Source organism: Osmerus mordax, chromosome 15, assembly GCF_038355195.1.
Source record: "Osmerus mordax isolate fOsmMor3 chromosome 15, fOsmMor3.pri, whole genome shotgun sequence".
Taxonomy (NCBI): domain Eukaryota; kingdom Metazoa; phylum Chordata; class Actinopteri; order Osmeriformes; family Osmeridae; genus Osmerus; species Osmerus mordax.
The window spans coordinates 15,968,779-15,996,692 of NC_090064.1; the positions used below are offsets into that span (position 1 = coordinate 15,968,779).

Genomic DNA, 27,914 nt, shown 5'->3' on the forward strand with positions numbered 1-27,914 from the left:
CGTAAGTACACAAGTCTTTGTCTTGGTTTATTATTTCATGACACCGATTTGAAATGTACATAATAAGGGTGCTCTCCTCTTAATACAGTGTATCGTACAGGTCCATACTTTAAGAGCATATCCAAAACAACCAAAAAGAAACTATGACCGAATCTTAACACCCAATTTAGAAAAACATAATCAAACAAACAGTTCCAGACACACTGCAACACAGATCAAAGACAGGCAGGAATCTTCATCACCATCATGACAATCATCACCATCATACTAGGTTTAAACTTCTTCACAACTTCCAAAAACCCAACACAAAGAAACATTAAAATGTAACGGGAGTGACAATGTGTCCATCTCACATTGTATCAGACTCCCAAATCAAAATAAACATGAAATGATCCAGGATAAAACTAAACAGAAAGAAAATAAAGTGAAGTGCAAGTTTCTTTGGAGTTTGGACAAAAGTTTTAAAGATCCATAAATAAGTTATAAAATAGACACTATCAAAACAAAACATGACAAACATGTAAGACAAAATAAAGGCAGAAGGATTTATTTTCAATTTACTTCAAGTAGATGATTCTGCTCAGACAGACAGACAGACAGACAGACAGGTTGCCATTCTGGGTCCACAGGCTCCAACCTCTTTCACACAGAACATCTGATTGACACTGACAAAGAGGGAAAATGACACAGAGCATCTGGATCCAAAATGGCTACCATCTTAAATCAAACCCAGCTGAAGGAACTCGGTCTCCTTTTCTGAGTCCGTCTCAATCATTTAGAAGGCCCCTGCTCCTCTCTCTTTTCCGCTCCTCTCCTCTCCTCTTCAGTTCTCTTCTCTCCTCTTCTCTAGACCTCTACACTTGCAATGTCATTTAATAACGGAACAGGGTGTGTTCAAATCTCCAACCAGGCATCATCCAAACTCCCTCACCAACACTAGGTTTTGTCTGAACAGCAGAAACAGGAGAGAGGACACCAGCAGAGGAAGCCACTTGAGACAACTGAGACACACCCGAGTCTTGCGTGCTCCGCACCGAGAGCAGAGGCTCATGGGATAGGTGTGAGATGGGGTGGGGGCGGGGGCGAAGGGGATGGGGTCACTTTTTCCTCTGGAAGACGTTGGCCAGCATGGCGCTGGACGTAGTCAGCTGACCCATCTTGCTCAGGAACTTGGTCTTGGCGTCCTCGCCGACGATGCTCGCCGCGATGGACACGCCCCTGCAGAACACATACACACACACACACAGTGGTCAGACGGACCTACAGCATCAGAGGGTGAACTTTGACCCCCTGAGTTTCCTGTCTCGTGGATGACAACGGGTTTGTGGTGGCTGGTTCCTCTAGCAACACTTTCCATTAAGGTTACAAACACAACCGTGTAACTACACTGCTCAACCTACAGTAACAACATGGTACTTACTATACACGCACACACACGCACACATCACAGAACATGAAACAGTGAACCAAAATGAATGAGGCAGAACACTCATATTCATGACAGGGTACAGTGAGCCAGTGCAACGCACACACACACACACACACAGTTCCACTTTTAATGAGACCCTAACACATGTTGTCAAGATGGTGAAACGTCCATGAAAGACACCCACACAACAGTCTCTGTCTCAACACTAAGCCCTCTCTCCTTCCCCCTCTCCTCCTCCCCTCTCCCCCCTCTACTCCTCCCCTCTCCCCCTCTCTCCTCCTCCCCTCTCCCCCTCTCTCCTCCTCCCCTCTCCCCTCCTTCCCTCTCTACTCCTCCCTTCTCCCCCCTCTCTCCTCCTCCCCTCTCCCCCTCTCTCCTCCTCCCCTCTCCCCTCCTTCCCTCCGTGGTTCCGTGCGTGCGTGATGTGTGTGTGGTTCTGTGCGTGCGTGTGTGGTTCCGTGCGTGCGTGATGTGTGTGTGGTTCTGTGCGTGCGTGTGTGATGCGTGTGTGGTTCTGTGCGTGCGTGTGTGATGCGTGTGTGGTTCTGTGCGTGCGTGATGCGTGTGTGGTTCCGTGCGTGTGGTTCCGTGCGTGCGTGATGTGTGTGTGGTTCCGTGCGTGCGTGATGTGTGGTTCTGTGCGTGCGTGCGCGTGGTTCTCACCCTTGGGCTTCTCCGATGGCTCTGCTCTCCACCTTGATCTCCCCCTCCTTGATCATGGAGCTCAGGATCACCTGCAACACCAAAGCATCCTCATCCACCTGGGACTCACGGCTTCATCTGGGCAGGGTTGCATCCAGCTAGGCTAAGCTGTGCACTCACACACACCAAGTCAACACAAACGAGCAGAGGAGTCGTTTTAAAGGTGATCTGACAGTCCAGACACGGTGTATGTGTGTGTACCTCGTGTTCAGGAGAGAGCTGCTCCATGTCTACTCTCAGACACCTCAGCCCAGGCAGGAAGTGACTGAGCATCAGCTCCTCAGAGATGACTGGAGACAGGAAGTTAAAGAAGGGACAACCAAGCACAGACCTCCACTACACTTCTGCTGGCCTACCTACATGTGTGTCGACTTTAACAGGAAGTGACATCATCGAAGAGACCCGGAAGCACTTCTCAATGCATTGTCTCTCTTTAAGGGAGGCGGGAGAAACCAGGAGCTGCTGCTACAGACATGCAAGAACCCACAGCTGTGTGTGTGTGTGTGTGTGTGTGTGTTTAAAGGTCACCAGGCGATGGAAGGGAGGGTGCTTAACTGACTTTCTGACTCTTACACACACACACACACACACACACACATCTGTATGCTGGGAACTCTGACCAAAAAAGTTAGGATAGAGCGCTCTCTCTCTGCCCTCCCTCCCTCCCTCCCTCCATCTCACTCCCTGGTCCCAACCAACCCTGTAATTACCCTTCAGACCAAAAATGAAGGGAGTTTATTTTCCTTTCTCAACTCGCCAGCGGAACAGGCACACACACAACCAGTTGACACACACACACACACACACACACCTGAGAGATCAAAGCTACTGCAAAGTCCAGGGAACTAGGACCCTACAATAATTCTCACACACACCTACACCTACTAAGTCAATGTTATTTCATGAGGCCACATACATCATCCTGATGTGAAGCTGGACGGGTCAGAAGGGCTCTGGACGGCCAGCAGGGTTGAACTTCAACGTAACTGGACCTCTAACCACGGCTGTTCAACAGTACTCCTCTGAGTCACAGCCACAAAAATGTTACTTAATAAGCCACTGCAGAGACCAAGTTCTCTGGTACAAGGCTGGAGAAACTGCTTCCTCCTGTCAGTCCTGTACAGTAAAGGTGTGGAGCTGATGGGCCTAAACAAGATGGCTTGGTCCCACCCAGCACCCCCCCCCCCCCAGCACCCCCCTGTGACCCTGTGACCTGTGACCCTGGGGAGCTGGCGGAAGGATACAGCAGCAGGAGAGGGCGCTGTACGCCTCGAACAGCTGCATGGAGATATCCATCCTCTTGTTCTCGTTGGCCTGGCTGTTGTTGCCTAGCGCCAGCTTGTGGAGGTGAGGGAGGACGACTGGAGGATGACAACACATGACTGACAGTCACCAGGAGGGGGTGGTGTGTGTGGTGTGTGTGTGTGTGTGTGTGTGGTGTGTGTGTGTGCGCGGCGTGTGTGTGCCCTCACACTCGTCTCTGAAGCGAGGCTCTGTGTTGGGCCCCACACGCCTGAAGGTCCTGATGATCTCCATGTGGAGGGAGTGCTGGTCCTGGTACTGAGGGTCCTCCAGGAACGAGGCCAGCTGCATCTTCACACGCTCCAGGAGCTACACACACACACACACACACACACAGTTGACAGGTGAGAAAGGTGAGAGGTCAGAGATGACAGGTCAGAGGTGACAGGTGAGAGGTGAGAGATGACAGGTGAGAGGTGACAGGTGAGAGGTGAGAGATGACAGGTCAGAGATGACAGGTGAGAGGTGACAGGTGAGAGGTCAGAGATGACAGGTGAGAGGTGACAGGTGAGAGGTGACAGGTCCGAGGTGACAGGTGAGAGGTGAGAGGTCAGAGATGACAGGTGAGAGGTGACAGGTGACAGGTCAGAGATGACAGGTGAGAGATGACAGGTGAGAGGTGACAGGTCAGAGATGACAGGTGAGAGGTGACAGGTCCGAGGTGACAGGTGAGAGGTGACAGGTCCGAGGTGACAGGTGAGAGGTGACAGGTCCGAGGTGACAGGTGAGAGAGATGACAGGTGAGAGCCTTACCTCCTTCTGTGTGACAGTCTCCATGATGGTGCCGAAAGCAGGGATGGTGGATATCCTGACTGAGCTGCAGACCACACACCAGTTAGACACACACCTCACACACACCAGTTAGAGACACACCTCACACACACCAGTTAGAGACACACCTCACACACACCAGTTAGAGACACACCTCACACACACCAGTTAGAGACACATCTCAGACACCATCACACACACAACTGTCTCTCTGTCTCTGTATCTCACACACACACACACACACACACACACACACACACACACACACACACACACACACACACACACACAGCTCCCTCATGCACATGCACATACAAGCAGGTCTCTTCCTGCTCCATTGGTAACATCCTCTCTCAGGTCTCCATGAGGTTTGAACATTCACCACATGCATCCTTCCAGGAGAGTCCTACCTGGGCCCCGGACCAATACTCTGGAAGCCCTCCCCTCCCGGGCACGTATAACCTCCTCAGGTAGAGTGGAGGAGGGGAAGGGAGCACTGCCAGAGTATTGGTACGGGGCCCAGGTAGGATAAACGGTAGTGTACTGTAGCCCTGGATCAAAGCTTTACTTACACACAGTAGGATGTAGTGAACATTCAAAACAGGCTCAATAATGACAAACACCAAGAATATGAACGGGTCCTTATAGTTGCGCTATTGAGATATTCTTATTATGATGATGAATGGGCAGCAGAGTTAATGGTAGCTGTTAGATCATTCCACCGTCAGAAGAGGGAACTGATTATAGACAGGACTGAGGAGAGGTAGGGCCGGCCGGCCGGGTTCCAACATTGTTCGGAAGTTTCCTCCCCTCATCTCCTCCCCTCATCTCCTCCCTCCTCGTGGAGTAACAGGAAAAACAGTCAAGTGTTCCCTCCCTCTCTCCATCTCCGTCTCTTGACTGGGAACAGGAGGCGGGGAGAGGAGGATAACCAAGACTGTTGAAGTGCAGCCTGGAGGGGGGGGGGGGGGGGGGGGGGGGGTTGACTCACAATTCAGGCCCACTGGACAGTGTAATAAGGGCCGGGGCAGCCCGGCGGTCTACTAAGGCCTCACTCATGCCCCGCAGAATCAACTGTAAAACCATGAGACAGAGAGAGGGAGGGAGAGAGGGAGGAGGGGTTAAGGTGGGAGAGAGAGAGAGAGGGGGATGGAGGGATGATTATGGAGGAATAGAGATAGAGAGAGGGATGGAGAGGGGGGCGGATGAGGAGAGAGGGAGAGAATGATAGAGAGAGATTAAGGAGGTGAGGGGGGGGGCGGGCAAACAACCAGGATCTGAACAGGTTGGTTGGAGGGGGGGCTGCTAGAGGGGGGGGGCTGAGGAGGAGGGGTTACTTGGCCATCATGCTGATAGTACAACTCCACATGTAGCCAACGAGAGTCAGGTTAGAGTCGCACGTTGATGATGCGGCGAGTGTGCAGATCACTGATTGGTCAGAACAAAAGGCTTGTTTTATCCAGGGATCGGTTCAGATGAATCCACATCCTTCTAGACTGACCAAGGATTGAAACTGCTGCTGCGATGGTTAGTGGTGCAGGTTGATGATGACAGAACGGTGGTGGTGAGCTGGCGTCGCTTGCTGATGACACGTGCGGTGTTAGTGACAGTGGTGGTGAACATTACAGACATGTGACGGCACGCTACGACCACACCTTGACCTTGGGAGGGACCCAAGATGGACCACACACACTCAATCCCACCAGGATCAGAGTGGTTCAACCACGGTTCAATCATGATTATCTATGCTGAACCACCGATTTAAGTATCTCAGTCAAATCACCGATTACATTTTCTATGGTGAATCAATGTTCTCAACTGAATCACTGACTCAGTACGTTCAATTAAATCACTGAATCAATTAGAATAAAAAATACATAGCTCATGAATTCAACTGTAATGCCAGTGGTGTCAGTGTGTCCTCTAGGGGCTGGTCCCAGGGTCAGGGGTCAGGGGTCATGGGGTCAGACTGGAGGCGGAGAGGGAGAGAGACGAGGCAGGAGCCACTTACATTTCGGGGTCGCTGGAGAGAGTGATGAGAGCAGGGACCACTCTCTGAGCCACCAGAGTCTCATTCACCCCTTTCACCAGCAGCTGATTGGACAAGCCAGCCGTGAGGTCACGGGCCAGGGCGGGGCATGGGACAGAGCGAGCACGGTGTCATGGCAACACATCGCCGAGAGACAGAGAGAGAGATGGAGAGAGGGAAGGGAGGAAAAAACAAGAGAGAAAGAAAAAAGAACAAAAAGGAAGAACGGAGTGGTATAAAAAAAACGACAAGAGTTGTAGCAGCAGCAAGGCAAGGTAGAGTAGATACACACACACACACAACACAGGCACACACACACGCACAACCCAGGTACAATACACATCCATACAAATCATAAGACCAAGGCCAAGCAAACAAAGCTGTACGAAACTACTGCTAGAGAGCGTTGGGAGGACTGCTGCCCCTAAGCCCTTGTCTGGGGTCAGCTCTCAGCCCTGCTGGGGACGCCTCTGCCATCCCCAGAGGACAGAATCTGATCCTGGGTCAGGGTAGAGGCAGCCAGTCCACCCAGAGCTCTGGCTGAGGTGAACAGGCTGTACCACTATGGCATGGTGACAGAGGGTGGGTGAAGGGACTGTACCAGTATAGAAGAAGGAGGGGGGGGGGTCAGGGCTGTACCACTCCTCCTCACCCGTAGAAGTTAATAACAGGCCCGGTTTCCATTTCTGTCCTAGTGGTGCTGACTGAACTAGAGGACTGGACGGGTGAAAACAAAAATGGCCGACAGCCTTATTCAGCCCAAACACAGGGCTTGTCCATCAGGTTCCTCTAGCGGGGAGGGTCTTAACGAGGGGCCAGGGACACAAATGGAACGAGGCCGGGCTGTAGAGGGATGAGGGGGTCTAGTAGAGATGTTGTAAGATAGGAGGCCTTAGGCAGCTTAGCTGACACAGAGCAGACAAACTACAGCACTCAGGACATACTGTAAACAACTGTTGCTTTAGCATTACGATTATTTGTATTAATACGATACACAGTTAACATTAAAAAGGAAGATATACAATTTCAAATGTATTTTCTTGTAATTTTTGAATAGAAGTAAATGTTATCAATCGAAATGTTTTGCGAATAAAATTGTGTGGGTGTGTGTAGTGTGTGTGAGAGTGTGAGGTGTGTGTGTGTCGTACCTCAAACATGCGTGCAGCGGTGCAGCGGACCAGAGCGGAGGTGTGCACCACCCCGTACCACAGCACGGTCAGCAGCAGCTCGTGGTACACTGGGTTAGCCCTGCAGGACACCACACTGATGAGGAGGCAGATCAATACCACCATGACAGTGTGTGTGTGTCTGTGTGACTGTGTGTGAGTGAGAGTGTGTGTGTGTATCCTCTCACCCCAGTTCTACAAACGAGGCCTTGAGGCTGTCCAGGGGTGCGTGAGATAGCGACAGAGTTGTCATGACGTCCTCCAAAAACCCAACCAGCAGCTTACGGTCTTCGTCCTGAGACACACACACACACACACACACACACACACTTAGAGGTGCTCTGCACACAGACACACACACACACTAAGAGGTGCTCTGCACACACGTACCTGATTGTAGCATGTCAGTACTCCGGTGGCGTAGATAGGAACGGTAGCCTTGGTTAGAATCCCGTTACCGGCAGACGCATCTAAGGAGGAGGGGCCAGGATGAGCTGACCAATCAGAGTGAGTGTGTGTGTGTATGTGTGTGTGTGTTTGTACTCACCCACGTTCTCCTCTGAGAGTCGTAGTATTTCTTGGAACTGTGGTTTGACCTGAATGAGACCAAGACATTCAGAAAGATACACAAGGAGACACAAGACCCAGGATCACACACACACACATTCACTCTCATTCTCTCACACACACACCTTAGTGTTGGTTCTCTCACACACACACCTTAGTGTTGGTTCTCTCACACACACACCTTAGTGTTGGTTCTCTCACACACACACCTTAGTGTTGGTTCTCTCACACACACACCTTAGTGTTGGTTCTCTCACACACACACCTTAGTGTTGGTTCTCTCACACACACACCTTAGTGTTGGTTCTCTCACACACACACCTTAGTGTTGGTTCTCTCACACACACACCTTAGTGTTGGTTCTCTCACACACACACCTTAGTGTTGGTTCTCTCACACACACACCTTAGTGTTGGTTCTCTCACACACACACCTTAGTGTTGGTTCTCTCACACACACACCTTAGTGTTGGTTCTCTCACACACACACCTTAGTGTTGGTTCTCTCACACACACACCTTAGTGTTGGTTCTCTCACACACACACCTTAGTGTTGGTTCTCTCACACACACACCTTAGTGTTGGTTCTCTCACACACACACCTTAGTGTTGGTTCTCTCACACACACACCTTAGTGTTGGTTCTCTCACACACACACCTTAGTGTTGGTTCTCTCACACACACACCTTAGTGTTGGTTCTCTCTCACACACACCTTAGTGTTGGTTCTCTCACACACACACCTTAGTGTTGGTTCTCTCACACACACACCTTAGTGTTGGTTCTCTCTCACACACACCTTAGTGTTGGTTCTCTCACACACACCTTAGTGTTGGTTCTCTCACACACACACCTTAGTGTTGGTTCTCTCACACACACACCTTAGTGTTGGTTCTCTCACACACACACCTTAGTGTTGGTTCTCTCACACACACACCTTAGTGTTGGTTCTCTCACACACACACCTTAGTGTTGGTTCTCTCACACACACACCTTAGTGTTGGTTCTCTCACACACACACCTTAGTGTTGGTTCTCTCACACACACACCTTAGTGTTGGTTCTCTCACACACACACCTTAGTGTTGGTTCTCTCACACACACACCTTAGTGTTGGTTCTCTCACACACACACCTTAGTGTTGGTTCTCTCACACACACACCTTAGTGTTGGTTCTCTCACACACACACCTTAGTGTTGGTTCTCTCACACACACACCTTAGTGTTGGTTCTCTCACACACACACCTTAGTGTTGGTTCTCTCACACACACACCTTAGTGTTGGTTCTCTCACACACACACCTTAGTGTTGGTTCTCTCACACACACACCTTAGTGTTGGTTCTCTCACACACACACCTTAGTGTTGGTTCTCTCACACACACACCTTAGTGTTGGTTCTCTCACACACACACCTTAGTGTTGGTTCTCTCACACACACACCTTAGTGTTGGTTCTCTCACACACACCTTAGTGTTGGTTCTCTCACACACACACCTTAGTGTTGGTTCTCTCACACACACACCTTAGTGTTGGTTCTCACACACACACACCTTAGTGTTGGTTCTCTCACACACACCTTAGTGTTGGTTCTCTCACACACACACCTTAGTGTTGGTTCTCTCACACACACCTTAGTGTTGGTTCTCTCACACACACCTTAGTGTTGGTTCTCTCACACACACCTTAGTGTTGGTTCTCTCACACACACCTTAGTGTTGGTTCTCTCACACACACACCTTAGTGTTGGTTCTCTCACACACACACCTTAGTGTTGGTTCTCTCACACACACACCTTAGTGTTGGTTCTCTCACACACACACCTTAGTGTTGGTTCTCTCACACACACCTTAGTGTTGGTTCTCTCACACACACACCTTAGTGTTGGTTCTCTCACACACACCTTAGTGTTGGTTCTCTCACACACACACCTTAGTGTTGGTTCTCTCTCACACACACCTTAGTGTTGGTTCTCTCACACACACACCTTAGTGTTGGTTCTCTCACACACACACCTTAGTGTTGGTTCTCTCACACACACACCTTAGTGTTGGTTCTCTCACACACACACCTTAGTGTTGGTTCTCTCACACACACACCTTAGTGTTGGTTCTCTCACACACACACCTTAGTGTTGGTTCTCTCTCACACACACCTTAGTGTTGGTTCTCTCACACACACACCTTAGTGTTGGTTCTCTCTCACACACACCTTAGTGTTGGTTCTCTCACACACACACCTTAGTGTTGGTTCTCTCACACACACACCTTAGTGTTGGTTCTCTCACACACACACCTTAGTGTTGGTTCTCTCACACACACACCTTAGTGTTGGTTCTCTCACACACACACCTTAGTGTTGGTTCTCTCACACACACACCTTAGTGTTGGTTCTCTCACACACACACCTTAGTGTTGGTTCTCTCACACACACACCTTAGTGTTGGTGAAGATCTTGCCAAAGGTACGGCAGAGCCTCCAGAAGAACCTGGAGAACTCGTGAACGCAGGTGGAGGAGGAGACGTTTATACCCCCAACGATCTCTATCAGCTGAGGGAGACTGGAGAGAGAGAGGAGAGAGAGGGGAGAGAGAGGGAGAGAGGAGAGAGAGAGGAGAGAGAGAGGAGAGAGAGGGGAGAGAGAGGGAGAGAGGAGAGAGAGAGGAGAGAGAGAGGGGAGAGAGAGGGAGAGAGGAGAGAGAGAGGAGAGAGAGAGGAGAGAGAGGGGAGAGGGAGAGAGAGAGAGAGAGCGGAGAGAGAGAGAGGAGAGAGAGAGGGGAGAGAGAGAGAGAGAGAGGAGGGATAGAGAGAGAGGGTTGAGAGAAGGGGGAGGAGAGTATGTGAATTTTGAGTGTGTGTGTGTGTGAGTGAGTGTGTGTGAGTGTGTGTGTGTGAGCCTCACAGCTGGTTGACCACCCAGAGCAGTGAGTCCCAGCCCGTGGTGCCCTCGTGCTCCAGCTGGTGGTCGTACAGCAGCAGCAGAGCGGCGAGGGTCTCTCTGCTCCCCACGATGGTGGCTACGTCCTGGAGAGGAGACGCCGGCCGGGGAAACCGAGTCACTGTCGGGGTCACACAGGTCAGAGGTCAGAGGTCGCAAGAGGGGTGTGCGTACTGCTTACATTACATTTACATTTAGTCATTTAGCAGACACTCTTATCCAGAGTGACTTACAGTGAATACAGGGACATTCCCCCCGAGGCAAGTAGGGTGAAGTGCCTTGCCCAAGGACACAACGTCATTTGGCAGAGCCGGGGATCGAACCAGCAACCTTCTGATTACTAGCCCTATTCCCTAACCGCTCAGCCACCTGACTCCACCTGCTTCTTTAAATGACTGTATGAACGAGGTGTGTGTGTGTGTCTCACCCTCTATGTGAGGCAGGTCTCCCTGTAGTCGGACCCTGCTGGAGAAGGGGGCGTTCTGGATGACGACAGCGAACAGAGGAGGGATGAGGGACTGTAGGGCTGACAGCAACATGTGCAGCTTGTGCTCATCAAGACCATGCTCCCCCTGCTGGGGGGGGGGGAGGGGGTAGAAGAGTCACAGATAGAGAGTAAGAGAGAGAGGAGAGATAATCAAACACACTGAAATACTCACACACACACACAACAAACACACACAACAAACACACACACACACACACTCCCCTCCCTCTCCCCCCCAGGTCCCCACCTGCAGCAGCCTCTCGATGCGTGTGAGCAGTGAGGGGATGAGGGAGGTCTGCAGGCAGCCCAGCTCTGAGCTCCAGGCAGCGAAGGCTGGGATGAACACCTGGTGGATGGAGCTCACCACGCGCTCCGACGGGTCGCCTAGCGACAGCAGCATCAGCTCGAAACCCTGGAAACAGCAATGCTGTCAGAGCCTGCGGTGCCTCTATCACACGGACGCCTTCACACCATCACTCACACACACCTGGGAGTATTTGTCGGGGTCGTCGATGTATCCCATAATGATCCCCAGGCTCTTGACGACGGCCTCTCTCACCATGTCAGCCTTGTCCTCAGCCAGCATCTGCTGCAGCATGGACAACACCAGGGAGGAGCGGATCTCCTTCTGCTCACACACACAGAGATACATGTACACACACACACACACACACACACACACAGATACATGTACACACACACACACACACACAGAGATACATGTACACACACAGATATAAGCATGCAACATATACACATTAGTGAATGTTAATAATACTAGTCTGGGCTTTGCAAAGTAGCCTGTGTGTGTGTACGCATGTCTGACTTTATATGTGTGTATATGCGTTTGTCTGACTTGGGTGTTTTACGTGTATTTGTGTCGATATATATATGTGTGTGTGTGTGTGTGTATCTCTGTGTGTGTGTGTCTTACAGGCAGGTAAGGTGCTAAGGCCCCACACGACTCTGCTACCAGCAGTCTCCTCTCTGGATACTTATGGTTGATCTGGGAGAGAGAGAATAAGGGAGGGAGGGAGATATGAAGGATGGTTGGTTTAGAGGAGAGAGACACAACATGTTGACACCAGGAGATTCTTCAGTGTTTGTCTCACTGTGATATCTCCTGGACCACTCAGGGGTCATCTCCACGACAACGGCACATATTTCTTTATTGTTTTTTATAAGCACAAGACGAATGTTTCTGTAAACAGCAGGAGGAGTCGTAACAGTGGCAGCTTCAGCTGAAAGTTGTTAGAGGTTAAACACACAAGGTGGTGTACCTGTTCTAAACCCTCAACACAAGGTGGTGTACCTGTTCTAAACCCTCAACACAAGGTGGTGTACCTGTTCTAAACCCTCAACACAAGGCGGTGTACCTGTTCTAAACCCTCAACACAAGGTGGTGTACCTGTTCCCAACACTGTGGGAGAAGTTCCACCTCCACGCGAGTCGGACCCACGTGCCTCGCAAACGCCACACACCCCGTCAGGATCATTTGCCTGGACACACACACACACACACACAAACCAGAGAGATCAAAGTCTGAGGATTAAGCAGCATATAGTCAAACACACAGACATGCATGCACGAGCACACACACACACACACACACAGACATGCATGCACGAGGAAACACACACACACACACACACAGACATGCATGCATGCACGAGCAAACACACACCTCTGTTCATCGTCAGGCCTCTTGATCAGGTTGAAGAGGATGTGGAGCAGCTGGTCCCTCTCTTTAGACTCTGGATGAAGACACGCCGTGCACAGGATGAGAGGAATCAACTCCTGCAGGGAGAGAGAGAGGAGAGGGAGACAGGGGGAGAGAGAGGGAGGAGAGGGAGACAGGGGGAGAGAGAGACAGGGGGAGAGAGAGGAGAGGGAGACAGGGGGAGAGAGAGACAGGGGGAGAGAGAGGAGAGGGAGACAGGGGGAGAGAGAGGAGAGGGAGACAGAGGGAGAGAGAGACAGGGGGAGACAGAGGGAGAGAGAGACAGGGGGAGAGAGAGGGGAGGGAGACGGGGAGAGAGAGACAGGGGGAGAGAGAGGGGAGGGAGACAGAGGGAAAGAGAGACAGGGGGAGAGAGAGGGGAGGGAGACAGAGGGAGAGAGAGACGGGGAGAGAGAGTGGAGGGAGAAAGAGGGAGAGACGAAGAGGGAGACAGGGGGAGGGAGACAGAGGGAAATAGAGACAGGGGGAGAGAGAGGGAGAGGGAGGAAAACAGAGTTCAGTTCTATTCAGGGACCTGTTCCAGTACAAAGCAGATGTATCAGGTGGGAGTTGATTGGGTAGAGGAGAGAAGGGGGGGGGAGAGAAGTACTAGACTATGGTCCAACACCAACAAAACAGGACGTCAAATAAACCAGAGGAACATGCATGGCTGGCTGACATACTGGTCTAATCTCATTCTGTAATCTCATTTGTATAATCCCATGAATTTGTATCAGTATTCTGGTTTTACAAGATATAGTTTTAAACATACACGCACATACGGTTTCCCTGTAAAATAGTGAGTCACTAGATGAAACACAGTTCACGGCTAAGGTCTCAGCATTCCTGTAGACAGCAGACCAAACCACACCAGCAACGTCCAAACCAGGAAGAGGCCAGAACCAGACCCAGACCCAGAACCAGACCCAGAACGAGCAGGACAAATACAGATCCCAGACAGCCACTGCTCACTGCTCGAGCCTTGCTCACCCTAATTAGAGAGCATCCGAGTTCAACACACACACACACACACATATATATATATTTTTTTTTCCTGAAGCCATATTTTCCTGGAAAAACTCATGTTTTCCTGCTGAATGCTGGCAGATGGAGCCAGCAATGAGGATGTGGGATGGGGTGAGTCAGCCGGCAATGCCGAAAGTTCTCAAGTCGCTGGTGTAACAACATCAACTGGCACTACACCTATTTCTGTTCTTCTACGGAAAGTGGGATTTGTGTGATGAAGTGTTCATTCATACATACTTCTTTTGTCTTAACCTGTCCGTCATATACATGGCGTTGCTCAATCACAGCGTTCCTGGAAGCAGGGAGTGGCGTGAGGCCGTGTCTGGGCAGGAGGGAGGGAGGGAGGAGGGGTACAGCTCAGCAGAGCAGCACCCCACTTCAGATCAAGAGGACGCAGGTTCAACAAAAGTGTGAGAGGTGCTGGGGGTTAGGGAGTCGGGATAGTAATCAGAAGGTTGTTGGTTTGATTCCCGGCCGTGCCAAATGACGTTGTGTCCTTGGGCAAGGCACTTCACCCTACTTGCCTCGGGGAGAATGTCCCTGTACTTACTGTAAGTCGCTCTGGATAAGAGCATCTGCTAAATGACTAAATGTAAATGCACTAGTAGCTGAGTTGTGGCTACTTTGCCGAGTGCAGGGTACATACAGACAGTTGCTTGACTGTGACCACAGAAACACTGTCAGAAGAGTGCTCTCCTGATCCCTGGTCATCTGCTGCCCGTTCTTCATCCACTACCTGGACGTCCCTCTGGCTCGGAGCGTCTGGCCAAGAGGTAGAACAGACCTGTCAACTACGTCTCTATCCTGGTCGGATCAGTTAGAGAACCGGTGGTCTTATCTCTTCGCTTGGAGAAGAAAGGGGAAGTAAGATCACATGACGTCTGAGGGTTAATCTTTTTACGACGCTCGGCACTTCTGAGGAACTGTCAGAGTGTCGGAGTGAAGGCAACGTCCCGAAGGGGACACAAAGATAAAGAGTTTGCCGGAACACTCAAAGGCTTTTTTTACTGTCGTGTGTTTTTCTTTTCTGTGGTGTTATCAAGAAGTTGAGGGTGCGGTTGGAGGTAAATGATTATATCCCGAGGTGATACAGAAGGCAGGTGGTCAGCGACTCTCACACCAAGACAAACACACAGGGCCTTTTAACTTTTGGTGAAAATAGAGAGAAAAACTGTTTTACTTAAAAGTGAGGTGTGTCTTCAAGTTCAGAAGTGGTTGTGTGTGTGTGTGTGTGTGTGTGTGTGTGTGTGTGTGTGTGTGTGTGTGTGTGTGTGTGTGTGTGAGAGCGAAGAGCGTTTGTACGTGTGACTGGAGGGTCTAACGGACATGGTTCAAGGTCCACATCCTCCAGTGAAGCGTGAAGTTGACATCGCTTGTTTTTTCCCTTTCTCCCCTCTGCTCCCTCGCATCCTAGCCCCAGGACTCTGGCACTGGGCCCACTGCTCCAGAACTGTCACAGGGTCAAATAGCAGCATAGGTCATCCATGCAAATACTCCAGGCTACCGGTTAGGCCTCTCCTTCCTGTACCCAGACCCTTGTTCCACCCTCACACACGTCACAGTCAAAACTGAATGGATATCAATTTAATATAAATTTAAGTGGTTTTTCTATAGACTTGTCATCTGTGCTGTGCATACTGATACATGTTTAACTCGTATTTGTGTGCTTTAATCTATCGATTAGAGCACACAAACGTTCACATTAACTCACAACACACACACCTCACACACACACACACACACACCTAGTAGAATCAGACTAGCAGGATGCAGTTTGAATAATTATTTCAAACTGAATGTGTTCAGTGTTCACTTTTAAAAATAAACAGAATCGATAGATTACAATAATGACTTTTTTGGTTGTCCACTTCTCAACCAATCACTGACAAGCGTTTTACAGAAGCAGCCAATGAGAGGAGCAGAGGACAAGAGGGACCAATCAGAGAGGGGCAGGGTGCAGAGGCACAGTTAAGAGGGAGGAGTAAAGCAGACCCACTTTACTGGCCGGAAGCACAGACTGATCTGATGGACTATGATGAACTAACTGTAGATCAACCACTGAGCACAGGCCGCGACTAGCCCTTACGCTAACCATGGTGTGACCATACTGTTCATAGCGATTAGCCCTTACACTAACCATGGTGTGACCATACTGTTCATAGCGATTAGCCCTTACGCTAACCATGGTGTGACCATACTGTTCATAGCGATTAGCCCTTACACTAACCATGGTGTGACCATACTGTTCATAGCGATTAGCCCTTACACTAACCATGGTGTGACCATACTGTTCATAGCGATTAGCCCTTACGCTAACCATGGTGTGACCATACTGTTCATAGCGATTAGCCCTTACACTAACCATGGTGTGACCATACTGTTCATAGCGATTAGCCCTTACGCTAACCATGGTGTGACCATACTGTTCATAGCGATTAGCCCTTACGCTAACCATGGTGTGACCATACTGTTCATAGTCTAATCTGACTGACTGTTCATGGACTAACCATTTACAGATCATAGACTAAACAAAGACCATTCATAAACTAAGCACAGACTGATAATACTAACCACAGTGTAACCATAGACTAACCACAATAACCATGACTACCCCTCCCCAAGCTGTGGCAGCAGTAGCCAATAGGAGTGGGTCTGCGTTAGGCCTCCTGGTCAGGTGTGTGCGTGTGGGCGTGAACAACTCACCTGGCAGAGGTGCACAACCATTCTCTGGGAGCAGAGAGGCATGCACAAGAACCAGAGGATGGGTGAGAGGAGGAGAAGAAAAGGAGGGGGGGAAAGAAAGAGTGAATGCCAGGAAGACACCAAAGTGAGGAGGAGGAGGACGAGATGAAGAAAGGAGTAATTGTTGAAACAACAGTCGAGTCAGAATACTGAACAAGCCCCCCCCCCCCCCCAAGACAGAGAAGATGGATGGATGGACGGATGGGGGAGGGGAGTGAGTGAGGAGGGGGTGAGTGAGGAGGGGGTGAGGGTTACCTCTCTCTTGGCTAACAGGACGTTGGGGACGATGTGAGGGAGACAGCGACCCAGCATCAGCACCACACTCTCCTCCTTGTCAGCTATACGAGACACCTGGGAGGGAGGGGGAGGGAGGGAGGAGAGGGGAGGGAGGGTGAGGCGGGTGAGAGGGAGAGGAGAGGGGGGGGGAAGGGAGGGGAGGGGAGAGGGGGGGAAGGGAGGGAGGGGAGAGGGGGGGAAGGGAGGGGAGGGGTAGGGGAAGGGAGGGGAGAGGAGAGGGGGGGGAAGGGAGGGGAGGGGAGAGGGGGGGAAGGTAGGGGAGGGGAGAAGGGAGAAGGGAGGGGAGAGGAGAGGGGGGGTAGGGAGGGGAGAGGAGAGGGGGGGGAAGGGAGGGGAGAGGGGGGTAACTGAATTCAATCAGAATCAGACACACAAACTAGGCACCGTGAGTGTACATGTTTCTGTGTGTGTGTTAATTGTAGGCTGTGTGTGTGTGTGTACCTCTGCTCCCAGGCGACTGTCTGAGGACATTCTGCAGAAGGACAGTAGAGCCTGCTGGAACGCCGGAGACAGCTTCCTGTGACAACACAACACCACAGAGTCACAGCACCACAACCACTGAGGACACATACTGACATCTAGTGGCAGCACCTGGTAATGGCAGTTATGGCAGCAACCGAAAGATGAGCTTGGTAAAGTACATCTGCAACATATTTAGTGAATGTATGTGCATGTGAGTAGTGTGTGTGTGAGAGTACATGTCTGTGTGTGTGTGTGTATGAATGAGTGTGTGTGTTCATGAATAAGTGTGTGTGTATGAATGAGTGTGTGTGTGTGCCCTATAAGATCCATCCCTCACCTGTTGGGCCGGTCAAACTGAACCGGCACCTTGCTCTTTAGCTTGGGGTGAGGGTGGGACTGTATGGGGGCGGGGCCTGGGGAGGGGTCAGGCAGTGTTGCCGCGGCGACGGGGGCGTTGTCGGGCTCCGACACCCCCCGGATGTCCAGGTACTGGCCGTTGTCAAGGGAGGGGGGCGGGGGGGTGGAGGAGAGGGGGAAGGGTTTGGGATTTGAACCCAGGTCCAGGGTGGTGGGGGGAGGGGAGGTGATGGTCCTCTTCAGAGACTGGATCTCACTACACAGGAGACAGGACAGGCTGTGATTGGTCAGCACAGACCACATGACCTTTCAGACTCGGCGGAGAGAGGATGATGTGAATGTCAGACGACCAGAGGTGAGGAGTTCTGAGAGGTCTGGTTGTTGTTGGAATGGTAGTGACAGAAACACACATACGCACTCTCACACACGCCCAAGCACACTCTCTCACACACACACACGCCCAAGCCCACATGCACTCTCTCTCACACACCCACACACCTCTGCAGTTTGTTGATGTGCTGGGTCAGAGTCAGCTTGTCGCTGTTCAGCAGGCTGATCTGGTACTCCAGCTCCTGCACAACCTCCGCCTGTTGCTAAGAGACAAAACACAAACATCATGAACACACCACCTACAATGTCCAGTTTTCATCTGGCCAACGCTTTTATCCAAGTACTGAGGGGGATTCGAACCTGCAATCTCTAGATCTGCAGTCAGATGCACGCAGACACACACACACACACAGACACACACACAGACACACACACACACACCTGCTGGGAGAGGTGGAGCTGTCTCTGAGACTCCTGGGTGAAGAGGTTTCCATCGGCCTCGTCTCCCACGGCGACGTCCTTCGTATCCCGGGACGACGGCAGGGCGGAGCCACAGCTGCGGTAGAGCTGCAGCAGGTCAGGAGGCTTGGGGGTGTTCAGACCCACATCGTCCCACAACTCAAAGTCCTGAGGTCACAGACACGAGGTCAACACACCTGTCTAACACCCGTCTAACAACCCATCACCTGCAGTAAACCCAGAACCTGCAGTAAACCCATCACCTGCAGTAAACCCATCACCTGCAGTAAACCCAGCCCTGCAGTAAACCCAGCACCTGCAGTAAACCCATCACCTGCAGTAAACCCATCACCTGGAGTGAACCCAGCACCTGGAGTAAACCCATCACCTGCAGTAAACCCAGCCCTGCAGTAAACCCATCACCTGCAGTAAACCCAGCCCTGCAGTAAACCTATCACCTGCAGTAAACCCAGCACCTGCAGTAAACCCATCACCTGCAGTAAACCCAGCACCTGCAGTAAACCCATCACCTGCAGTAAACCCATCACCTGGAGTGAACCCATCACCTGCAGTAAACCCAGCACCTGCAGTAAACCCAGCACCTGCAGTAAACCCAGAACCTGCAGTAAACCCAGAACCTGCAGTAAACCCAGAACCTGCAGTAAACCCAGCACCTGCTGGAGCGTACCTGGTCATCGTTCTCATCTGAAAAGGTGATGGCCGACAGCTTGTACTCGTTCTTTAACAGATATTCATTCACCAGGAAATTTAAGGCCCTTTTCTCCAGAGGACGGATTGGCTCCTGAGAAGGAAATATCAGAGAGAGAAGTAGAGAGGGAGAGAGAAACAGGGATGGAGAGACAGACAGAGAGAGATACATGGAGGGGGAGAAATAAATGGAGATGGACAACGAGATATAAATTTATATACGATTAATTCTACTGCATTCTGAAGTTCTCTCCTGTGATCAGATTCAGTGTGCAGGATCAGTCAAGGGATGTGGCCGAACCTGAATCTCAGGACTTGACTTGAAGTTTTTCCTCTCCTGCGAGGGAACTTCACTTTCTGGAAAAACAAGAGAAGATCAGAGAGGTAAGAAGAGAAGACCCCCGTCCCACCGGACAGAGGAGGAGAGAGGAGAGAGGGATGAGAGAAAAACAGAGAGAGAGAGAGAGAGGGATGAAGAGGAAGTGGAAAGTACGCCACCTGCTGCCTGAGTCAAGTTGGCGCGCAGAGCTTGTATGGTCTCCTTGGCTTTCCGTAGCTCAAACTCCAGCACTGGACAGGAAGTGACATCACACACACAGGAAGTACATCCAACCAAGGAGAGGGAACAAACAAACAAACAAAACAAAGATGGCCATGAAGAAAAATTAAAGTAAACAGAATGAAACCCCCGGCCCCGCCCTCCCCATCGGAAAACAAAACATAACAACAAGTATCATAAGAAGCTGAGGCAAAATAAACAAACACATGCAAATTATGGATCTAAGGAATGCATGCAGCAGAGGATCATGGGATAGCTTACAGTCCTCCAGCCTACGAGTGTATCGATGAGGGCGAGTATCAATAGTGCATAGTGACTTTCCTTCCTTCTCTCCTTTCCACCAACATCCCCAATGCTTTCACTGACACCTTCATTTTGTTATAGTCCGCTCTGATACTAAAGTATTAGAATGCTATCATCCCCTTCCTAAGACTTGATCCCTGCAGACAAGGAAAGGAGACAAGGAGAGGAAGCCAACTCAGACTATTGAGATGCAGCCTTGATACTGGCAGCTGTCTGACCAGGGAGTTTACAGCCAACATGTAAAAAGTGAGACCGTTTTAGACCCAGGCTATTTTTCCTTAAAGACTCCTCTCCTCAAGGAGCGTGGTAGCTTTTAGTCGTGATCGGAATAAAAACCCACGTTTCGAGATTGTGAGCCATGAATTAAAGTGTTTGGCCTCGGGTAGTTCCAGTTTGACATGGATTAGATGAAAATGGAATCTGAATCCATCGATGCCAAATAACTACTTAATATCAATATGCTAAAACTATGTACATAAACTACATTCCACTTTCATTTCTGTACATATTATCCTACCACCGTCACACGGCCTAGCACTGTGTCCTTGGGAAATGATAGTAATGAATGACCGTTTATAACAGTGACAATAATGCCAGCTTTGCAATAAAAATTGCTACAGAAAGCATACAGCTAGCTGGCCGGCTAATCTTGACAACTCGATAAATTGCATGACACGTTTCATAAAACAGAAACAATGGCGTCAATCGGAGATTGTTGACAGTTGCAACTTCCTTTGATTCAGAATTGATTTGATTCAGTGACACCTATTTGTGCCTTTCACTTTCACAACCGAAAACATCTTCTTTATCAGCAGGTCTGTGTGTGACAGAGTACGTGAGTGTCCTAGACCAGAGGTACAGCCCTGGGCCCACTGCTGCGGACTGTTGCACACCTGTCTGATCAGTGTGGGCGTGGCCTAATGGGCTTGTTTGTACCACTGGGGGAAATCCTCTTTTGAATCATCTGTGTTCTCATTGATCACGAGCAGCCATTCTTACAGACCCGGAAAGATTTCTGCGCGGTAAAAAGCGCCTGGGGGCCATTTAGAAAATGTACAAACGCACCCAAAAATCAAACGCGCTTGTAAGGGGCTGAGCTGCAACAGTATCAAACAGGCGTGGGTCTCAGAGGACCTCTGGCATGTGCTCCGACAGGACCAGCAAGAAAAACCAAAGCACATGGGAGCTAGGGAGGCGATGGGGAGATTAAACGTGTTGCATGTCTGTGCACCGAGGACCTGCAGCCTCCTAGTAGTCCGTCTCAGTGCCTGAGAGAAATTCTCTTCAGACCAGAGAGGTGGGGGGGAGATGTCGTCTTATTTTTGCCACCTGCCACGATGTAAAAGAACGATTTTAAGAAGCCTTTCCCGTGCCTCCTGAGGACTAAGGCCTGCTCTGTGTAGAGCTACAGATCAACAGTGCACAGGATGCAAGCAGGACAAAATGGAGACAGCTGAAGAAGAGAAGGATGAGAAAGAGAAAACAAAAACAAGAGGAGAAGGAGAGATGCCGCTAGCCTGGATGAATGAAGCTTGTCCAGTACTGTCCTCAGGGGTTTGATCAACGTTGGAAAAAGCCAGAAAACCTCACAAGTCAGACAGCTGGGGCAGATATGTTGGCAAGGGGGTGGAGGGCAGGGAGGGGGTGGAGGAGGGAGGGGGTGGAGGGCAGGCAGGGGGTGGAGGAGGGAGGGGGTGGAGGGCAGGGAGGGGGTGGAGGGCAGGGAGGGGGAAGGAGGGCAGGGAGGGGAGGGGGTGGAGGAGGGAGAGGGGAGAGAGAAGGGCAGGGAGGAGATGGAGGGCAGGGAGACGATGGAGGAGGGCAGGGAGGAGATGGAGGAGGGAGAGAGGAGGGCAGGGAGGAGATGGAGGAGGGCAGGGAGGAGATGGAGGAGGGAGAGAGGAGGGCAGGGAGGAGATGGAGGAGGGCAGGGAGGAGATGGAGGAGGGAGGGGGGAGAGAGGAGGGCAGGGAGGAGATGGAGGGCAGGGAGGGTTTGGAGGGGATGGGGGAGGGAGGGGTTGGGCAGGGAGGGGTAGGAGGCAGGGTATAAGGAGGTGAAGGCTGTGTGTTTCCAGTCTCTCTGCTGCATGTTCCTGCTGTTCTCCTGGCTGGACTACAGCCCTGCTACTGTGTCTGATCAATGTAATCATCCATGTAGTCAGGGCTAGGCTAACACTGACACCGGGCAGCTATACAGCAGTTAAGCATCAATCTGTTTCATTTCACCTCACAAAACTAAATCTAACAGGCCCGAAAAGCGTAGGACTTTAGTTTAGCAATCAGGTAATGAAATAAAGATGAAAAACATTAACAAATTATTTCACAAGCACATTTGCAAGCACTGTTTTCCCTAGACACATAAAATTGCACCCAGAAGATAGACGAGTAAACAAAAAGATGATTTCTGTGTGCAGTGGTACCTTGGTAGGATAACTGGTCAATCATTACTTGAGCCTTCAAGACAGAATTAGTCTCTTCGGTTACCAGTGAGGCCTACTTCTATCTCTGATGTTTTAAGTGATAATCTATTCAGCCAAAATAGGTTTTCTTCCCACCAAGTCAGTGAGAAGACTGAATTCTAACGACATTCAGTGGCAGTGTGTGCTTTGGGAATAATCACACATTTGGCATCTTTATTTAGCGCAGTGTGACTGAACCACTGTAGATGACATGGTTTCCAGATGGACTCTCCAAAGACAATGCCCTTCAGTTAGGAAAACGGTCCGTGTTTTTGTGCTATCCTATTGCCTCTCCATCCTGCCTTGCCTCCATCAGGCCTCACTGCCTCTCCGCCTCACCGCCCGTACAGTTGCTCTGGTCTTACCGGCCACACGCTCGTCCGACTCCCGGTTCCCGTCATCCGAGTACCGGGCGAAGTCCAGAGAGTCCAGCGTGCTGATGCTGCCTGCACGATCTGAGGGAGGAACACATCTGGGTTACACCCTCTCCTGGCTGGCACACCATAAGAGAAATCTTTAAATGAAGCGTTAGGGAGGAACACATCTGGGTTACACCCTCTCCTGGCTGGCACGCTACAAGATAAATATTTAAATGCAGCGGGAGTCAGGTGGCTGAGTGGTTATGGAACCGGGCTAGTAATCTGAACGTTGCCAGTTCGATTCCCGGCCGTGCAAAAATGACGTTGTGTCCTTGGGCAAGGCACTTCACCCAACTTTCCTCTGGGGAATGTCCCTGTACTTACTGTAAGTCGCTCTGGATAAGAGCGTCTGCTAAATGACTAAATGTAAATGTAAGTAACAATCAGGAAGAAAGCCTTAGTCACTCGACCGTGGAATATAGGCTTTCAGCAGTGATCTAAGCTTGTACACCAAACAGGATCCTTTCCATTGTAGCTCCTTTTCATCAAAACGGCACACCTAGGAGGTTTCACTGACATTAGGTCAGTGAGATACTGGGAATATACCAGTTGTAGTCCTTGAATCCAACCACATACACTGTGAGAATTGTGCACTTTTTTTAAGTGTACTTTTTATATGCTCTGTGTCTTTGGATAAATAATAAAATAAACATTTCACACATCCATCCAACTTAACCTAGTTTGTCAGCCTTTTTAGTCTTGTGCGTGCTCTCCCCTAAACCAGCCAGTCACGCGTTGCCTACTAACTCATTCCGTTCGCTAGCTGCCCCTAATTTACTGTACATCAAGTTTTTCAAGTCCAACCAAAGAGAAGTCAGGCTTTTGCTGTTGTGTCAGCCAACAGTAGTGCCTCTCAGCGCTAGCTGGCTAACACCTAGCGTAGCTACTGAGGTTAAGGGGAGTGGGTAGTTGTTGTTACGTTAGCTGGGCTAATTGAATGTTGAGTCCTACACCCTTTAGCCTGGTCCTAACCAGACCCTCGTACATTTCATTTATACAGAGGGTCTGGGATCGCTCCATTGACAAGCGTTAACTTCCTTGAAGGCGGGTACTCTACTGAAGTTTAAAACTATTGGATCTGCCCAGAGCCACTCTGATCTGCCATAACCAATCGCTAGCGTTCGCCTTAGCCAACCCCTTCACCACGGAGCTAGCTGCAGTAGCTGGAAAATCTAACTTTTCCCGAACCCCGTGGGGAGGAGGGCCACAACATCACGACCGCCAACAAAACTCAGCAAGGATTGTTCTTGCTCCGGCTTTAACTTATGGATATTCGGCAGCGTTGCCACAACCGCAGAATAGCTTCGCTCGCATCTTTCTCCGCCGCCATTACTGAACTACAACTCAAACTAGCGCACGACATCAACGACATCGTTCTCAGCCACTCCCTCTGTTCGCTGATTCGACCTACAAAAAAAATGTTTCTGAAAACCGACTGATGCACTGAAATCCCAGACCTAGTACAGCAGCAAAATCCAAATTGAGCGAAAGTACGTAAGAGGGCAGAGCCAGGCTATACACCCGTGGACTTGTCAAACTAAGGGGAATGCCACAGTATTGAGTTAAGAGTCCCATGATCAGGACTGATCTCATGGCCACACAAAGCAATCACAATTGGTCCTATGACTGACCTTTGTGTGTGTGTGCGTGTGACGTGAAATATCTTGCGTGGAAGGACTATGAAAACACATGTTGCCTGTCATGTAACGTGTGTGTGTGTGTGCCTTCCCATTGACCTCCAGTTAACATCCCTATAAGAACAGGCCACTCCCTTCCCGTTCACAAACAACCAATCAGCTTGCATGGTGACATAATCTTGTCTCATAACATCATCACCTCATTGGCCCACAATGGAAACACAAAATTCATGGGAAGTCCTGTTTAGGGCTGGCTTCCCCCAGTCCACACAATTGGCTATATGCACTTGACAAACTTTGTCAACCTTTCAAATTGTTATTTGAAAATATATATATAATTTTTTTCTTCCAACCTTTCAAAAAAATAGATTCTAACCCTTTTTCATTTATACAGACTGAGATCAATCACATTAGTAGAATTCCCATTAAAAAAAGAGATGTTAAATAATAACAAATAAATTATAAGAAGATTAAAATTGTAGGGGTTAGTCAAATTTCAAAAAAATTCTAAAAGAGATGCGTGCATATAGTAAATTGGCTCAAGTCCTACTCACAAACACTGGACAGCTTGATAACTGTCTAGTCGACACAGCCTCTTATCTCGGCCTGTGAATTGTCAGCCGAGAAACACCCTCTGTGTTAACTTTCTGCTGGCTAGACACAAGCACACGCACCCCTAGAAAGATGCCTCACTCTGCATTTGAGCTAATTAAACGCAGCTCAACATCACCGGCCTGTTATGCTCTGGACAGACATGTCACAGAGGCACGACAGAATGCCAGGAATCTGAGATTGACAAACGACTGACAGAGAAAGAAAGAGAGAGAATGAACTCTTGTTTTACACACACTGAGTCAGTCAGTCTACAGTCAGACAGCAAACACAGAGACTATGAACACACAACAACACCAGCTGCACATTTAGCGACCTTGGTTCTATTGACTCTATCAGCTTTGTGGTATGGAGCATGATAATGCTACCTAGGCTAAGCATTGAAGATTTATCTAGGCCATTGGGGCTGTTGTTTATCTATAGTGCATGACGATACATTAAACACTGAACCGTCATAACGTTCTCTACAACATCCAGAAAGATATGGATGTACCTTTCTTCTGCATGTGGGAGAAAAGAGCAACTTACAGTAAGTACAGGGACATTCCCCCCGAGGCAAGTAGGGTGAATTGCACGGCCAGGAATCGAACTGGCAACCTTCAGATTACTAGCCCGATTCCCTAACCGCTCAGCCACCTAACTCCCAACAGAAACTGAAACAGATCAGTTATATTTGATCGACCTGTTTCTTTTAACTTTTGGCTTTTAACTTTTGGCTTTTAAGTGTTCGATGGAAACCCTAATCCCTGACCCCCCCCCCCCCCCCCCCCCGAAGTAGCATACGGTTCCCTGGCAACTGTCTCCAAGGGGCAAGGCAAATCCTTGGCTCGACGTCCCCGTCCCCTTTTCCTGTTATAAAGGTCAAAACAATAGGGGACCCTCTGACGTCATTTATCACCCTCCCCCCTGTCAGACACATCTCTCTCCCCGCTAAACCACATTTGCACTCGTTTACAACAGAAAACGCACATTCGCTCCTTCAAGCAGGAGGAGCGAAGCAGCCATTAGCTTAGAGTCTACGGGCCCTGTTGAATAGCCTTCCTGCAGGTGGACAATATCTGCCCAACTGTGCTAAGCCCCCCCCCCCCCTTCCCCCCCCCCCCCCCTTCCCCCCCCCCCCCCCCCCACCACGTACGCACGCGGCCAAGCCCCCGCCCCCACGCCCTCAGCTGCCCTAGATGTCTTCCAGTGCCATGGCAACCGCCAGCCACCCTAGCAATTAGCCATGATGACTTGGACAGCGGCTGGATAGTGGGATGGCACCAGTCAACGCCTTTCCCAATCGCTGTTATATGCGTCTGTGATTAAAATGTCATACAGCTCCTGTTGACCCCCAGAACCACCTGTTTCGAACTGTGCATCAGGTTAACTGATGATTAGGAGGAATAATTCAGTTAGGCTGTCGCCCTTAACATGTAGATATTCGGTAATCGGGGAACTAATTAGAGCTACATATCTTGACAAGCAGTTTATGAGGTGCGTTATTCGACCGCTGACAGGTGCAGCGCTACTGTAGCTGTGTTTCCTAAAGGCGCACCATTGTTTTCCAAGCTGTGCTGTCAGAAAACATTGTTGTAGCATTTAGCTTTAATTACCAGTCAACACTTAAGCAAGGTAACTGGTTATTTTGCTAGTGAGTGCATTAGCGGACTATCGATCGTAATACAGCTAGATTGGGGTTGTAGTTAGCACCGACAAGCTACTTACTCAGAGGGCCACCAGGGCCAAGTACCTGGTCCTTGCAAGCTGGCGGAGTTCCGCTCTGCCTCTCGAAGTTGCCCGGATTCGAGAAATAGTCCCTCAACCTCGGAAGCTCTCTGCCTGCTTCCAGCAGTTCAGTATGAAATTCCAGGGCCGTGAGGATATACTGATCCCGCAATAACTGAGCCGCAATGACTTCAACCGATACCCGAGTTTCCGTGCTGCCTGCCATAGCGGCAGCTGCGGCCGTTACCGAGACACCTTCGACGCTAGGACTGGTTCGATTGCTAGACAGCAATAGTACCGGCGGTTCTGCGTCTGCTTGCGGGGAAAAGGGGTTGGTGGACGGCGGTCCAGGGGCTCCATCGCTCGGGCTGGGTTCAGTGCCAGCCACCTCATCTGGTCTCCGCTCAGCCTCCTCCTCAGAATCGCTAAGATTAAACGGGTTGACGCTACCCGTCGCCATTTTTTGCACAGTATAGATTTTATAGCAACCAACCTAGCCAGCTAGCTAATAATTGGACCCGTCTTCCTGGACGGATGGCTAGCAAGGTAGCTGCTAGCTGACCGAGCTATGACAGGGGAATAAGGAGGGCTGTGATTGGCTGTGAATAGAATGGCATTCCAACGCCCGCCTTCCTTGTATCTTTTAAAGGATTTGATTGGATAAAACAGAAACTGGGACTAAAACAGGGCAGGGCAGATTTTGACAGCTAACACTAGTCCTACTACTGAA

At 50.1% G+C, this 27,914-nt stretch overlaps 1 protein-coding gene across 6 annotated transcripts; it reads right to left on the bottom strand.

Moving 5' to 3' along the window:
* Positions 1 to 27,756, bottom strand: relch (RAB11 binding and LisH domain, coiled-coil and HEAT repeat containing). 6 transcript variants are annotated; one of them, XM_067251875.1, is made up of 30 exons: positions 27,185 to 27,756; positions 23,175 to 23,264; positions 19,985 to 20,056; positions 19,788 to 19,843; positions 19,467 to 19,580; positions 18,761 to 18,946; positions 18,488 to 18,582; positions 17,970 to 18,245; positions 17,612 to 17,687; positions 17,129 to 17,224; positions 16,835 to 16,858; positions 13,070 to 13,182; positions 12,794 to 12,884; positions 12,320 to 12,391; positions 11,873 to 12,013; positions 11,633 to 11,797; positions 11,326 to 11,470; positions 10,863 to 11,019; positions 10,398 to 10,521; positions 7,947 to 7,995; positions 7,790 to 7,869; positions 7,588 to 7,694; positions 7,382 to 7,481; positions 6,216 to 6,298; positions 4,187 to 4,250; positions 3,604 to 3,742; positions 3,376 to 3,492; positions 2,333 to 2,421; positions 2,093 to 2,163; positions 1 to 1,218 (listed from the first exon to the last, which is right to left on the bottom strand). In XM_067251875.1, the coding sequence occupies exons 1-30, from the start codon at positions 27,642 to 27,644 to the stop codon at positions 1,098 to 1,100; spliced, it is 3,573 nt and encodes a 1,190-aa protein (XP_067107976.1). In that variant the 5' UTR covers positions 27,645 to 27,756; the 3' UTR covers positions 1 to 1,097. The 6 variants fall into 6 exon arrangements, 5 of the variants coding, with proteins under 5 accessions (XP_067107976.1, XP_067107974.1, XP_067107973.1 ...); XM_067251873.1 differs by lacking the exon at positions 6,216 to 6,298 and adding an exon at positions 5,196 to 5,278 and having other exon boundaries at positions 11,326 to 11,473; XM_067251872.1 differs by having other exon boundaries at positions 11,326 to 11,473.
* Positions 27,757 to 27,914: the final 158 nt, after the last annotated feature.